Source organism: Phocoena phocoena, chromosome 2 (assembly GCF_963924675.1).
Source record: "Phocoena phocoena chromosome 2, mPhoPho1.1, whole genome shotgun sequence".
Taxonomy (NCBI): domain Eukaryota; kingdom Metazoa; phylum Chordata; class Mammalia; order Artiodactyla; family Phocoenidae; genus Phocoena; species Phocoena phocoena.
The window spans coordinates 60,790,975-60,807,341 of record NC_089220.1 but is presented as its reverse complement, the minus strand read 5'-3'; the positions used below and the strand labels follow the sequence as shown (position 1 = coordinate 60,807,341).

Below are 16,367 nucleotides of genomic sequence, written 5' to 3'. Positions count from 1 at the left end.
TGCTGCTGGGGCTTTGTTGCTTCTAGGCCTTCTCACCTCACACAAATATATGTCTGTATACTAACTCCTTCCTATAAATACACATATTTATAACACACATAATAAATATAAATATACATAATATTTATATATGTAACCATCTTTTTTTTAAGTTTTGAATTTTATTTATTTTTTTATACAGCAGGTTCTTATTAGTCATCAGTTTTATACACATCAGTGTATACATGTCAATCCCAATCGCACAGTTCAGCACACCACCATCCCCACCCCCTCACAACTTTCCCCCCTTGGTGCCCATACATTTGTTCTCTACATCTGTGTATCAACTTCTGCCCTGCAAACCGGTTCATCTGTACCATTTTTCTAGGTTCCACATACATGCGATAATATATGATATTTGTTTTTCTCTTTCTGACTTACTTCACTCTGTATGACAGTCTCTAGATCCATCCATGTCTCAACAAATGACTCAATTTCGTTCCTTTTTATGGCCGAGTAATATTCCATTGTATATACGTACCACAACTTCTTTATCCATTCGTCTGTTGATGGGCATTTAGGTTGCTTCCATGACCTGGCTATTGTAAATAGTGCTGCAGTGAGCATTGGGGGGCATGTGTCTTTTTGAATTACGGTTTTCTCTGGGTATATGCCCAGTAGTGGGATTGCTGGATCATATGGTAATTCTATTTTTAGTTTTTTAAGGAACCTCCATACTCTTCTCCATAGTGGCTGTATCAATTTACATTCCCACCAACAGTGCAAGAGGGTTCCCTTTTCTCCATACCCTCTCCAGCATTTGTTGTTTGCAGATTTTCTGATGATGCCCATTCTAACTGGTGTGAGGTGATACCTCATTGTAGTTTTGATTTGCATTTCTCTAATAATTAGTGATGTTGAGTAGCTTTTCATGTGCTTCTTGGCCATCTGTATGTCCTCTTTGGAGAAATGTCTATTTAGGTTTTCTGCCCATTTTTGGATTGGGTTGTTTGTTTCTTTAATATTGAGCTGCATGATCTGTTTATATATTTTGGAGATTAATCCTTTGTCCGTTGATTCATTTGCAAATATTTTCTCCCATTCTGAGGATTGTCTTTTCATCTTGTTTGTGGTTTCCTTTGCTGTGCAAAAACATTTAAGTTTCATTAGGTCCCATTTATTTTTGTTTTTATTTCCATAACTGTAGGAGATGGATCAAAAAAGATCTTGCTGTGATTTATGTCAAAGAGTGTTCTTCCTATGTTTTCCTCTAAGAGTTTTATAGTTTCTCGTCTTATATTTAGGTCTCAAATCCATTTTTAGTTTATTTTTATGTATGGTGTTAGGGAGTGTTCTAATTTCATTCTTTTACATGTAGCTGTCCAGTTTTCCCAGCACCACTTATTGAAGAGACTGTCTTTTCTCCATTGTATATCCTTGCCTCCTTTGTCATAGACTAGTTGACCATAGGTGCATGGATTTATCTCTGGACTTTCTATCTTGTTCCATTGATCTATGTTTCTGTTTTTGTGCCAGTACCATATTGTCTTGATTACTGTAGCTTTGTAGTATAGTCTGAAGCCTGGGAGTCTGATTCCTCCAGCTCCGTTTTTTTCCCTCGAGACTGCTTTGGCTATTTGGGGTCTTTTGTGTCTCCATACAAATTTCAAGATTATTTTGTTCTAGTTCCATAAAAAATGCCATTGGTAATTTGATAGGGATTGCATTGAATCTGTAGATTGCTTTGGGTAGTATAGTCATTTTCACAATATTGATTCTTCCAATCCAAGAACATGGTATATCTCTCCATCTGTTGGTGTCATCTTCAATTTCTTTCATCAGTGTCTTATAGTTTTCTGCATGCAGGTCTTTTGTCTCCCTAGGTAGGTTTATTCCTAGGTATTTTATTCTTTTTGTTGCAATGGTAAATGGGAGTGTTTCCATAATTTCTCTTTCAGATTTTTCATCATTAGTGTATAGGAATGCCAGAGATTTCTGTGCATTAATTTTGTATCCTGCAACTTTACCAAATTCATTGATTAGCTCTAGTAGTTTTCTGGTGGCATTTTTAGGATTCTCTATGTATAGTATCATATCACCTGCAAACAGTGACAGTTTTACTTCTTCTTTTCCAATTTGTATTCCTTTTCTTTCTTTTTCTTCTCAGACTGCCGTGGCTAGGACTTCCAAAACTATGTTGAATAATAGTGGTTAGAGTGGACATCCTTGTCTTGTTCCTGATCTTAGAGGAAATGCTTTCAATTTTTCACCATCGAGAATGATGTTTGCTGTGGGTTTGTCATATATGGCCTTTATTATGTTGAGGTAGGTTCCCTCTATGCCCACTTGCTGGAGAGTTTTTATCATAAATGGGTGTTGAATTTTGTCAGAAGCTTTTTCTGCAGCGATTGAGATTATCATATGGTTTTTATTCTTCTGTTTGTTAATATGGTGTATCACATTGATTGATTTGCATATATTGAAGAATCCTTGCATCCCTGGGATAAATCCCACTTGATCATGGTATAAGATCCTTTTAATGTGTTGTTGGATTCTGTTTGCTAGTATTTTGTGGAGGATTTTTGCATCTATTTTCATCAGTGATATTGGTCTGTAATTTTCTTTTTTTGTAGTGTCTTTGTCTGATTTTGGTATCACGGTGATGGTGGTCTCATAGAATGAGTTTGGGAGTGTTCCTTCCTCTGCAATTTTTTTGAAGAGTTTGAGAAGGATGGGTGTTAGTTCTTCTCCAAATGTTTGATAGAATTCACCTGTGAAGCCATCTGGTCTTGGACTTTTGTTTGTTGGAAGATTTTTAATCACAGTTTTACTTTCATTACTTGTGATTGGTCTGTTCATATTTTCTATTTCTTCCTGGTTCAGTCTTGGAAGGTTATACCTTTCTAAGAATTTGTCCATTTCTTCCAGGTTGTCTATTTTGTTGGCATAGAGTTGCTTGTAGTAGTCTCTTAGGATGCTTTGTATTTCTGCGGTGTGTGTTGTAACTTCTCCTTTGTCATTTCTAATGTTATTGATTTGAGTCCTCTCCTACTTTTTCTTGATGAGTCTGGCTAATGGCTTTTAATTTTGATTATCTTCTCAAAGAACCAGCTTTTAGTTTTATTGATCTTTACTATTGTTTTCTTTGTTTCTATTTCATTTATTTCTGCTCTGATCTTTATGGTTTCTTTCCTTCTGCCAACTTTGGGTTTTGTTTGTTCTTCTTTCTCTAGTTCCTTTAGGTGTAAGGTTAGACTGTTTATTTGAGATTTTTCTTGTTTCTCGAGGTAGGCTTGTATAGCAATAAACTTCCCTCTTAGAACTGCTTTTGCCGCATCCCACAGGTTTTGGATTGTCGTATATGTAGCCATCTTTGTCTAACTTAAGCTAAGCATGAGTTCATACTGATGTCTACAACTCTAATTCATGACCACATGTATCATTCTAACCTCCTCCCTTGCTTATCTTTAAGCTCCGTACAGTGAGTGACAAACCTGGCTCCCACCATCCTCCATCCATTTACTTAATTGTTCAATTCCAGTATAGAAGCATCAGAATTATTAACCCATATTCCTGTGGGAAACAACTTTATCAACCAAAGTGTAGTGCTACATACACTTTCTTTTGCCTTTATTCTTATATACCCTACTCATTTCCTACTCAGGTTACTATCCTGAGATTCCTCTTGACCTCCTAAATGATTTTTTTAAAATTTGCATACATTGTGTCACTCTTTGTGCTGTAAAGTTCGATGGTTTTGAGAACTGAATGTCATTTAGCCATAATTCTAGTATCATGCAGAATAGTTTCACTTCTGTAAAAATTCTTCTATGCCTGATTAAATTTTATTTGAAAAGGTTTAAAGAAACAAATAAATACAGAAACCAAACCAACAAACACATTGGTACATGTTATCAAAAATTTGTAAGTAATATTTTGTTATACTTGTTCCAGATTTTTTAAAAGACATTTTAAAAACAAATTAAGTCCTCTTGTACTTCTTCGTAATTCCATTTATCTTCCTTTTTACTCAAGGACAGTTATTGTTACAATTATGTTTTTTTCCAGTCCATGATTTTATACATTATTAGATGTACTTATGACCCTAAACAATAAATACTATAGTTCTGTGTGTTCTAGGTACATTTATATAAATGACACGATTTTGTATGTATCTTTCTAAAAGTTACTTATTTTACTGTTAATACTGTGCTTCTAAGATCCATCTATGATTTGTAATTTTTGTGCTGGAATGGCTTTACAGTGTTTAGTTATATGAATACACCACATTTTATTCATCTGTTTCTCTATTAATTGACATTTAAATTGGGCTTTGTTTTTTGCTATTTCGTATGCTGTATCAGCATCCTTGTACATATCTCTTCATGAATATGTGGAAGAATTTCCTTAGAATATGTAGCTGGAAGTGAAATTATTGGATTATGTGGCATATACATTTTCTATTTTACTAGAAATGGCCAGTTTGCCTCTAGTGTGGTTCTACTAATTTCCCACATCCTTGGCATCACTTGAAATTGCTGACTATATTTTTGCTAATCTGATGGGTATGATAAATTGTCTTTCCCAGATTTGCAGACACTGTGGAACCAATCACCTCATTTTCTCAGCAGCTAGAACTAATTTTGATAGGAACTTGGGTATTTACCCTAGGGACCATTTGTTAGTTTCTAATAGCCTTTTATGTTATTTTCAAAGGTGTCTGCTTATCCAGGATTTACCAAGTTGTTTTGGAATCTGACTTCACCCAAATTCTCTGTTCCAGTATCTGTCATAAAGGAAACCGTATATCCAAAATATGAGGTAAAATACTGAATGACCTTTCTCTATTGTTGTTTAATAATTAGACTGTATAATTGACTATGACATTAAATTTTACTGGACAGTTGTTATGTAAATTGTCGGTAAAGATTGACATAATTGAATGATTGGACGGCACTATAGAAATTATACATATAAAATAAATAATTTTTATATGTATGTGTTATATGTGTATACATATATACACACATAACCCCTAACTGTATGTACACTTATGCACATACACTTATACGTATATTTCTTAAAAAAAATGTTGTACTTATCCATGTTAATTTACCCAGTCAACAAGAGTATTCTCTTTTCTTTCTGAATGAATCATTTATTTGACTGACAAGATGTAAAGCTTCTTGGGTTGTTTAGAAGATCTTTATGATATTTTCATTTGCTTTTAAAAGTGCATTTTTAGTTAAGGTTTAAGAAAGTTTAAAACTACCCAATACAATTATTAATCTATTTTCTTCTTCCCTTAAGTGTTTGCTTGCTCTCATTTTATGTTATACAGCTTATTTTAAAAATTAGAAAAATGAAGAGAAGAAAACCAAAATCATCTGTTATTTTTCTCCCTCAAGACAATCACTGCCCACTTTCTCGTCCATTTTCTTTCATTGTTAAAAATTCTTTTTCTTCCTCCTCCTCTTCTTTTATTCTCCTTCCCCCCGCCCCTTTCTTCTTCCTACTTATATTTTCCTCTTAAAATAATTCTGTGATGGACATCATGGTGCATGCATTTTTAATGGTATTTAGAATTAGGTTATTTGCATAGGATCCTAGAGAGCTTACTGATAACACATATTTCAGGAAAGAATAAGACAAAAAAGTTAATCATGGGGAAAGCATACCAGGGTATTAGCATAATAAATTCAGAGATAAGATTAAATCAAAGAAATTCTGTCCATATATGCCCTTGTTTGAAATGGTCATCAACATCATTGTTGATATTGAAACATCTTTATATTCCTTGATTATGATGTATTATTTTTAAATATTGTATTGAATTCTGTGAGACAATATTTTATTGTATTTTTAAAATATATAATCATGAGTGAAATATGTATTTAGTGTATTTTTTTGTTGGACTCTGTTATCAAAGTCATTCTTGCTTTATAAAGTTAATTGGGTAGCATTTCTTCTTTTTTAATATTCTGGAATTAAAATAGCATAGGAATAACCTTGAAAATGTGGAAGAATTCACTGTCTTGAAACATTTGAACTGTTTGGGAAGGTAATTTTTTGACAGTTAAAACTTTTTATTTTCTAATTCTTGGGTTATTCATGTTTAATCTTTTTTCTGAAGTCAATTGGTAACATATTCTTACAGAAAGCCATGTATTCAGTTGAAATTTATAAGCTTATATGCAGAGTTTGTATATATTCTCTCTTTAGTTTTAATCTCCATTTCTAAAGTTGCATTGTTTTCTTTCCCATTTCTAATAATATTTGGGGAATTTTTTTCTTCCCTAGAATGAATTTTCTAGAAATTAGTTTAGTATTTTTTTTTTGGTCTTTTCTCATTTATTTTCAATTACAAGCGCTTTATTCTCTACTTGTCAAATTACTATACCCACACTAGTGTAAAACCATCTCTTTAATTTTTTTAGCAAGGTTTATGGTGTATGATTCCGTAGCTATTAGATATCATGACCAGTCATCCAGAAAAACAAATGAGTCCAACCTACCATATTTGACCAAAAAACTTTTGGATTAGTTATAAATTCAGCTTTTGCCCCTCTGAGTTTTTGTTGCTTCTTTTTTTCAAAATATTTTGTTTATTCGTTTCCTGCTTCCACAGGAGGTTGACATCTCTATTTGGGCATTTTCCTAATTTCTTGTTGAAAATTTAATTTCTTTACCTTTCATATTTTTAACAAATATAAGTATTTTGACCTCATTTCATACATTTTTATTTATGGTGTGTTCATTTATTTTCTAAATAATTTCTATTGCAGTCTTCTTTATCTTATTGATACACAACTTATGGGGGAAAGTGTTTTTTTAACTTGTTGAAATTATTTTGTTTAATTTTTATTGTTTATCCTTATTAACATAAGAAAATATGTTCTTTAGAGTAACAGTTTCTTGGAATTTATTGATATTTGCTTTGTGGTTTACTAGATATCCCAATAGTATCTACAATACTAATTCAATGGTATTATATGCAGTGACTTTTATATTGTAGCCGCACTAAGCAGTGTGCAGGCTTTGTAATCAGACAATCTTGGATTTGAATCCCGCTTGTTTTCTGGATACCCTTGTAGTAGCATCTTAACTTCTTTTTAAAATTTTTTATTTTTTTATTGAAGTATAGTTGATTTACCATGTTTCAGGTGTACAGCAAAGTGATTCAGTTATACACACACACACACACATATATATATATATATATATATATATATGTATGTATATGTGTTTTCTTTTCCAGATTCTTTTCCATTATAGGTTATTACAAGATATTGAATATAGTTCCCTATGCTATACAGTAGGTCCTTGTTGTTTATCTATAATATTTTATATATAGTAGTATGTATCTGTTAATTCCAAATTTCCAATTTATCTCTCCCTGCTTTCCTCTTCGGTAACCATAAGTTTTTCTTAAGTATCTTAACTTTGTTTTCATAAGCATCTTAACTTCTTGAAGTCTCAGAGTTTTGTATGTAATGTGGGTGTTCTGGGGATTTAATAAGAGTCTATATAGTGTGTTGCCTGTTGAATGGTAAGTGCTCAGTTAATAATAGGTAGGGCTGTTATATTGTTCTGTTATTCCATTCTTCTGTGGCATAGTTCTTTCACTTGATCTAAAAAATACTTTTTGAGATTTTCAACGCACCTGTGTTTTGTCCATTTCTCCATATGTTACTAATAGCTTTTATTTTATGTGAGTAGGAGCTGTTTATGTTTATTATGAATTTGGCAGTGTTTTACTTTCTTATGAATTCTGTCTCTTATCAGTTTTGAATGACCTACTTTGGCCTATTTAATGCTGCAATTCTACTCTAATATGGCCAGCCCTGTGTTGTTATCTGTTTGTGTTCAGGAATATTTTCATTTTAATCATCTCTTTGTTGTTTGTTTTGTTTTATATGAGCCATATAAGTGGCATGTGGTTAATTTGGTGTTACTAACATTATTTTATTTTGTGGTTTCTTTTCAAAATTTTCTTTCTAGTTTGTCTTTTGTTAAACCATTATTTTCTTTAGCAATATTATTGTCTGTGCTGTTTTCAGAGTGGTAAGACCTATTAAAATTACTTAAGAACTTGCACAAGTAGCAGAAAAAATTCAAATACAAAGATGTGTATGGCATAAAGAGCACTCCCCATCTTGAATGCTGTCCTCCCCAGTCCTCTTCTCCCTGAAATCAACTATTGTCAAATACATTGTATGTATCTATTCGGACATTTTCATTTTTATTTATGTCATGCAGGTTTGTGCGGATTAATGTTTTTACATATGTGGAATAAGGTAATCTATATCGTTCTGCATCTTGATTTTTTTTCTCTTAAAACATACTTGCACGTATCTTTGCATACATATGTGTATTTTTTCTATTTGAAATTCCTGGCCAAAGTGTATGTGTAATTTAAATTGGAAGATTATTGTGTATATTTGCACTTCCTTTTTTTAAGTGTAATCTAAACTTTTCATTTACTTAAGAAAATAATAATTATTTTTTTTGGGTAACGATGCCATGAACTAAAAAGAGAAGATTAATAACAAATTATATAAAAGATTCTTTAATGTAAAAGATGGGTGAATATTAATTGTTTAAATAGGTGTGGCATTCACAAAAAAAGATGTGATGCTCACATTTCCTTCAAGAGAATCTGATGGAAGAGCATACTTGGCCAGCCTCCAGCTGCTGTCCTGTAGATCTACCGTGGCATTCACTCCAGGGCCATTCTTCCTCTGGACTGCTCCCAGACAGTGACTGAGCACAGGGGCTTTCTAAAGCTGACCCTTTCCAGTTCAGTGTGGGACTGTTTTATCAGGTGCTTTGGCTCAGAGACTTTCCATCTGCCTGGCTGACTCTTTCTCAGAACTGGTCCATAATCTGAAGCTCTTCCTACTGAGTCCTTCCTCTCTTTTCCCCTTCCACAGTTGTCAGATCTACATCATGGTCTGAAGGCTCCCCCTGCATGTTGCTCCCTCTCTCTTTATCCTCCACTGATAGCATCTGATTCTAAATGAACTGACACAATGGGGGGGGTCTGCATTGCAATGTGAGTACAATGTTGTCTAAACTGTGTGTTTATAAAGTATGAGCATGTATTTTTCTGTCTTTGTATATAGAAAAGTGTGAATATAGGGAATTGAGAGTAGGCAGAATTGTCTGAACAGAAGTAGGAATTGTAGCAATTATAAGAAGTGTTGGTTAGAACTGGTGATGATGGATTAATGTATTAGAAAGGTAGTCCAGAAGTAAATTGGTACTGGTGGTTGTTCACACCCAATGACCAGAAGGAAAAGGGTCCAACAGGACTTTCTGGTACAAAAAGAGGGCCCAGAACACTTTCCATTCACCAGAACTGTAATCAGACCTTTGTTCAAAGACTCTTGGTTTCTTTGAATGGGAAATGATATTTAGATACAAAGATCTGTGTGTCTCTTTTCTTTTAAAAGCAAATTTTACCTGTTTATATATATTATGATTACTGATATTTTTTGTTTTATCCTGCCATTTGATTTTTGTTTTCATAGATGCTGCCTTTTGTTTGTTTTATGTTCTCCTTTTATTTCCTATCTTAAATTTATCTTTTTTATTATTCCTTTAACAAATGTCAGTGGTCTGCATATAATATATTCTGATTTAATTTTTTATTTATTTATCTTTTATTGAAGTAGAGTTGATTTACAATGTTGTGCCAATCTCTGCTGTGCAGCAAAGTGACTCAGTTACACACATTCAGACATTTAAACAATTCTTTTCCATTATGGTTTATCACAGGATAGTGAATATATTTCCCTGTGCTCTACAGTAGGACCTTGTTTATCCATCCTATATATGTAGTTTAAATCTGCTCATCCCACACTCCCAGTCCTTCGCTCCCCTACCACCCTCCCCCTTGGCAACCACGAGTCTGTTCTCTATGTCTGTGAGTCTGTTTTTTTTTTTCTTTGTGGTACGCGGGCCTCTCACTGTTGTGGCCTCTCCCGTTGCGGAGCACAGGCTCCGGACGCGCAGGCTCAGTGGCCTAGCCACCCTGAAGCATGTGGGATCTTCCCGGACCAAGGCACGAACCCGTGTCCCCTGCATCGGCAGGCGGACTCTCAACCACTGCGCCACCAGGGAAGCCCTGTGAGTCTGTTTTGTAGATAGGTTCATTTGTGCCATATTTTAGAATCCACATATAAGTGATATCATATGGTATTTGTCTTTCTCTTTCTGACTTACTTCACTTAGTATGATAGTCTCTAGTTGCATCCATGTTGCTGCAAATGGCATTATTTCATTCTTTTTTATGGCTAAGTAGTATTCCATTGTGTATATGTACCACATCTTCTTTAACCATTCATCTGTCGATGGACATTTAGGTTGTGTCCATGTTTGGCTATTGTGAATAGTGCTGCTATGAACACAGGGGTGCATGTATCTTTTTGAATTATAGTTTTGTCTGGGTATATGCCCAGGAGTGGGATTGCTGGATCATATGGTAATTCTATTTTTAGTTTTCTGAGGAACCTCCATACTGTAATGTTTTCCATAGTGGCTGCACCAACTTACATTCCCACCAACAGTGTAGGAGGGTTCCCTTTTCTTCACACCCTCTCCAACATTTGTTATTTGTAGACTTTTTAATGATGGCCATTCTGAGCGGTGTGAGATGGTACCTCACTGTAGTTTTGATTTGCATTTCTCTAATAATTAGTGATGCCGAGCATCTTTTCATGTGCCTACTGGCCATCTGTATGTCTTTGGAGAAATGTCTATTAAGGTCTTCTGCCCTTATTTCCATTTTTTAACTATTTGGGTAAATTGTGTTTTATCATGCCTACTTTGGAAGTTATATATATTGTTTCTTATTCCTATGATGGTTTCCATAGAATATATATGTTTAACTTATCAGTAGCTAATTTTTTTTGTTGTTGCTGTTGTTTTAAAGTTTTGGCTGCACCATGCAGCATGTGGGATCTTAGTTCCCCAACCAGGGATTAAACTTGTGCTCCCTGCAGTGGAACCATGGAGTCTTAACCACTAGACCAGGGAAGTCCCTCAATATCTAATATTAATCAATACCGTTATCCTCTTCCAGGAAACTACAATGACTTTAAACCTTTTATTCCATTTACTCCTTTTTGATTTAACATGCTCTAACTTTGACACATTTTTAGATCCTTATCTTTTAAAATTCCAAAGACATTATTCTTATCATTTTATGCAATATTCCTTATGTTTTACCCATGTATTTATCTCTCTCTATTTGCCTTTCTATTTCTTTTTTTTGTGGGCAAAAATTATTTTTTAACACAGATTTTCATCTATTCACTTTTGCTTACAACACTAAATTACTTATATAACATTATACTATAAAAATGAACCTTTCTATTTTTTGAGCATCTCAGACCATCCTGTCTGGAATCATTTTGCCCTCTGCTAAAGTATATCTTTTAGAACTTGCTTTAAGGGAAGTGGTAAAATCCTGTTTTTTCTTTGTTTCAAATGTCTTTATATTCATGCTTGTGGGATATTTTACTTGGGGATAATACTATTGCAAATATTTACTTTTATCACACTAATGATGTTCCACAATTTTCTGGTGTCCACTATAGCTGTTGAGAATTGAGTCTTAAGTATGAATCCTTTGAAGATAATCAATTCTCTGCATCCTCCCCTAACTTTTTAGTTATTCTTTTTTCTTCCATACAGTTTCAGTATGATGTGTCTAGTTGTAGATTTCTTCTTATTTATTGTATTTAGGAAAGATTGGGATTTTTGAATCTGTGGTTTGATATCTTTCATCAGCTATGTCAAATTTTTAGTCACTATTTCTTCATATTTTGCCTCTGTCCATTGTCTCTTTCATTTTATGGGACTTTAATCACATGTATTAGCTACATTTTTTTCTCTTGAAACTGGATCCTGGACAATTTCTTCTAATCTGTCTTTAGTTCAGGTTCATAAATTCTTTCTTCTGTTATGTCTAATATATTGTTAAACTTGTTCTCTGTATTTTTATATTTGGTTTTGTATTTTTCTTTTTAGAATTTATATATTTCCTCCAAACCTATTATGTTCTGGTGTTTTGTTTCTTTGTGTGCCTGTCTGTCTTTAAATATTTATCATTGTATTTAAAACATTATTTTTAGTAAGTATTTGAGACCTGGAATGGCAGTTCCTCCTCTAGAGAAAAAATTTTTTTTCCAGAACCTGAGATCTGTACCACTCAACCTAAATTTAAGATTGAGGCTTCAGTTTCTATGAACACCTTGTGACAGAACCTAGGCTGAAAGTATACACAAATGTTAATTTACTTGCATTCACTCCTAATCTGAGGATATAGCCCTGTAATATCCCTGTAGCCTTGGATACTTGTATATTATATATATATAAAATCAGTTTCCATACCTCAGGGAGATTCTGGGCTTGGATTTCTGTCATTCTTGCCCTCAAAAGTTGCAGATATGCAGCTCAGCTTTGCAACGGTTTTGGCAAACATCTTGCAAACAAAATCATCTTTGAAAACTGGGTTTACATTTTCAGGTTTTTGCTTTTTCCTGTATTTTTACTCAGTATTTCTTCATCATCTTGTTAGCTTTTTGATGCTTTGAAGATTATCTTGGACATAATACATACTTTCTTAGCCGTTCTCAGCAGTTGTTCTCAGTAGAAGTACCTAGCATGCCATAATTGGAAGCAGAAGTCATAACTGACTTTTTTTTTTTTTTTGCGGTATGCGGGCCTCTCACTGTTGTGGCCTCTCCCGTTGTGGAGCGCAGGCTCAGCGGCCATGGCTCACGGGCCCATCCGCTCCGCGGCATGTGGGATCTTCCCAGACCGGGGCAGGAACCGGTGTCCCCTGCATCGGCAGGCAGACTCTCAACCACTGCGCCACCAGGAAAGCCCCAACTCTTTTTGAATTATGGTTTTCTCAGGGTATATGCCCAGTAGTGGGATTCCTGGGTCATATGGTAGTTCTATTTTTAGTTTTATAAGGAAATTCCATACTGTTCTCCATAGTGGCTGTATCAATTTACATTCCCATCAACAGTGCAAGAGGGTTCCCTTTTCTCCACACCCTCACCAGCATTTATTATTTGTTGATTTTTTTATGATGGCCATTCTGACTGGTGTGAAGTGATACTTCATTGTAGTTTTGAGTTGCATTTCTCTAATGATTAGTGATGTTGAGTATCCTTTCCTGTGTTTGTTGGCAATCTGTATATCTTCTTTGGAGAAATGTCTATTTAGGTCTTCTGCCCATTTTTGGGTTTGGTTGTTTGTTTTTTGATATTGAACTGCATGAGCTGCTTGTAAATTTTGGAGATTAATCCTTTGTCAGTTGCTTCGTTTGAAAACATTTTCTCCCATTCTGAGGGTTGTTTTTTCGTCTTGTTTGTGTTTTCCTTTGCTGTGCAAAACCTTTTAAGTTTCATTAGGGCCCATTTGTTTATTTTGTTTTTATTCCTATTTCTCTACGAGGTGGGTCAAAAAGGATCTTGCTGTGATTTATGTCATAGAGTGTTCTTCCTATGTTTTCCTCTAAGAGTTTGATAGTGTCTGGACTTACATTTAAGTCTTTAATCCATTTTGAGTTTCTTTTTGTGTATGGTGTTAGGGAGTATTCTAATTTCATTCTTTTACGTGTAGCTGTCCAGTTTTCCCAGCACCACTTATTGAGGAGGCTGTTTTTTCTCCATTGTATATTCTTGCTTCTGTTACCAAAAAAAAGGTGACCATATATATGTGGGTTTATCTCTGGGCTTTCTATCCTGTTCCATTGATCTATATTTCTCTTTTTGTGCCAGTGCCATACTGTCTGGATTACTGTAGATTTGTAGTATAGTCTGAAGTTACGGAGGCTGATTCCTCCAGCTCCTTTTTTCTTTCTCAAGATTGCTTTGGCTATTCAGGGTCTTTTGTGTTTCCATACAAATTGTGAAATTTTTTTACTAGTTCTGTGAAAAATGCCATTGGTAGTCTGGTAGGGATTGCATTGAATCTGTAGATTGCTTTGGGTAGTATAGTCATTTTCACAATACTGATTCTTCCAATCCAGGAACATGGTATATCTCTCCATCTATTTGTATCATCTTTAATTTCTTTCATCAGTGTCTTATAGTTTTCTGCATACAGGTCTTTTGTCTACTTAGGTAGGTTTATTCCTAGGTATTTTATTCTTTTTGTTGCAATGGTAAATGGGAGTGTTTCCTTCATTTCTCTTTCAGATTTTTCATCATTAGTGTATAGGAATGCAAGAGATTTCTGTGCATTAATTTTGTATCCTGTACTTTACCAAATTCATTTTATAGCTCTAGTAGTTTTCTGGTAACATCTTTAGGATTCTCCATGAAGAGTAACTTGTCATCTGCAAACAGTGACAGTTTTACCGCTTCTTTTCCAATTTGGATTCCTTTTATTTCTTTTCCTTCTCTGATTGCTGTGGCTAAAACTTCCAAAACTATGTTGCATAGCAGTGGTGAGAGTGGACACCCTTGTCTTGTTCCTGATGTTAGAGGAAATGGTTTCAGTTTTTCACCATTGAGAACGATGTTGGCTGTGGGTTTGTCATATATGTTCTTTATTATGCTGAGGTAAGTTCCCTCTATGCCTACTTTCTGGCAGATTTTTATCATAAATGGGTGTTAAATTTTGTTGAAAGCTTTTTCTGTATCTATTGAGATTATCATGTGGTTTTTATCCTTCAGTTTGTTAATATGGTGTATCACATTGATTGATTTGTGTATATTGAAGAATCCTTGCATTCCTGGGATAAACCCCACTTGATCATGGTGTATGATCCTTTTAATGTGCTGCTGGATTCTGTGTGCTAGTATTTTGTTGAGGATTTTTGCATCTACGCTTATCATTGATAGTGGTCTGTAGTTTTCTTTCTTTGTGATCTCTTTGTCTGGTTTTGTTATCAGGGTGATAGTGGCCTCATAGAATGAGTTTTGGAGTGTTCCTCCCTCTGTTATGTTTTGGAAGAGTTTGAGAATGATAGGTGTTAGCTCTTCTCTAAATGTTTGATAGAATTCACCTGTGAAGCCATCTCATCCTGAGCCTTTGTTTGTTGGAAGATTTTTAATCACAGTTTCAATTTCAGTGCTCGTGATTTGTCTGTTTATATTTTCTATTTCTTCCTGGTCAGTCTCAGAAGCTTGTGTTTTTCTAAGAATTTGTCCATTTCTTCCACATTGTCCATTTTATTGGCATATAGTTGTGTGTAGTAGTCTCTCATGATCCTTTGTATTTCTGCAGTGTCAGTTGTTACTTCTCCTTTTTCATTTCTAATTCTATTCATTTGAGTCTTCTCCCTTTTTTTCTTGATGAATCTGGCTAATTGTTTGTCAATTTTGTTTATCTTCTCAAAGAACAAGCTTTTAGTTTTATTGATCTTTGCTATTTTTTCCTTCATTTCTTTTTCCTTTATTTCTGATCTTATTTTTATGACTCCTTTCCTTCTGCTAACTTTGGGGTTTTTTTGTTCTTCTTTCTCTAATTGCTTTAGGTGTAAGGTTATGTTGTTTATTTGAGGTGTTTCTTGTTTTTTTTTTTTTTTTTGCGGTACGCGGGCCTCTCACTGCTGTGGCCTCTCCCGCTGTGGGGCACAGGCTCCGGACGCGCAGGCTCAGCGGCCATGGCTCACAGGCCCAGCCGCTCCGCGGCATGTGGGATCCTCCCGGGCCGGGGCACGAACCCGTGTTCCCTGCATCGGCAGGCGGACTCTCAACCACTGTGCCACCAGGGAAGCCCATGTTTCTTGTTTTTTAAGGTAGGATTGTATTGCTATAAACTTCCCTCTTAGAACTGCTTTTGCTGCATCCCATAGGTTTTGGGTCATCGTGTTTTCATTGTCATTTGTTTCTAGGTATTTTTTGATTTCCCCTTTGATTTCTTCAATGATCTCTTGGTTATTTAGTAGTGTATTGTTTAGCTCCATGTGTTTGTATTTTTTACAAATTTTTTTCCTGTAATTGTTATCTAGTCTCATAGAGTTGTGGTTAGAAAAGATAGTTGACATGATTTCAATTTTGTTAAATTTACCAAGGCTTGATTTGTGACCCAAGATATGATCTCTCCTGGAAAATGTTCCATGAGCACTAGAGAAGAAAGTGTATTCTGTTGGTTTTGGATGGAATGTCTTATAAATATCAATTAAGTCCATCTTGTTTAATGAATCATTTAAAGCTTGTGTTTCTTTAAATATTTCCATTTTGGATGATCTGTGCATTGGTGAAAGTGGAGTGTTAAAGTCCCCTACTATGATTGTGTTACTGTCGATTTCCTCCTTTATGGCTGTTAGCATTTGCCTTATGTATTGAGGTGCTCCTATGTTGGGTGCATAAAGATTTACAATTTTTATATCTTCTTCTTCGATTGATCCCTTGATCATT

At 34.6% G+C, this 16,367-nt stretch overlaps 1 protein-coding gene across 1 annotated transcript in view; it reads left to right on the top strand.

The window, feature by feature from the left end:
* TTC6 (tetratricopeptide repeat domain 6) overlaps positions 1-16,367 on the top strand; it is a 199,394-nt gene that overhangs the window by 105,498 nt on the left and 77,529 nt on the right. Inside the window, exon 7 of the mRNA XM_065871682.1 lies at positions 4,696-4,800. Within this exon, the coding sequence (XP_065727754.1) occupies positions 4,696-4,800 (105 nt within the window). The remainder of the gene's footprint in view (positions 1-4,695; positions 4,801-16,367) is intronic.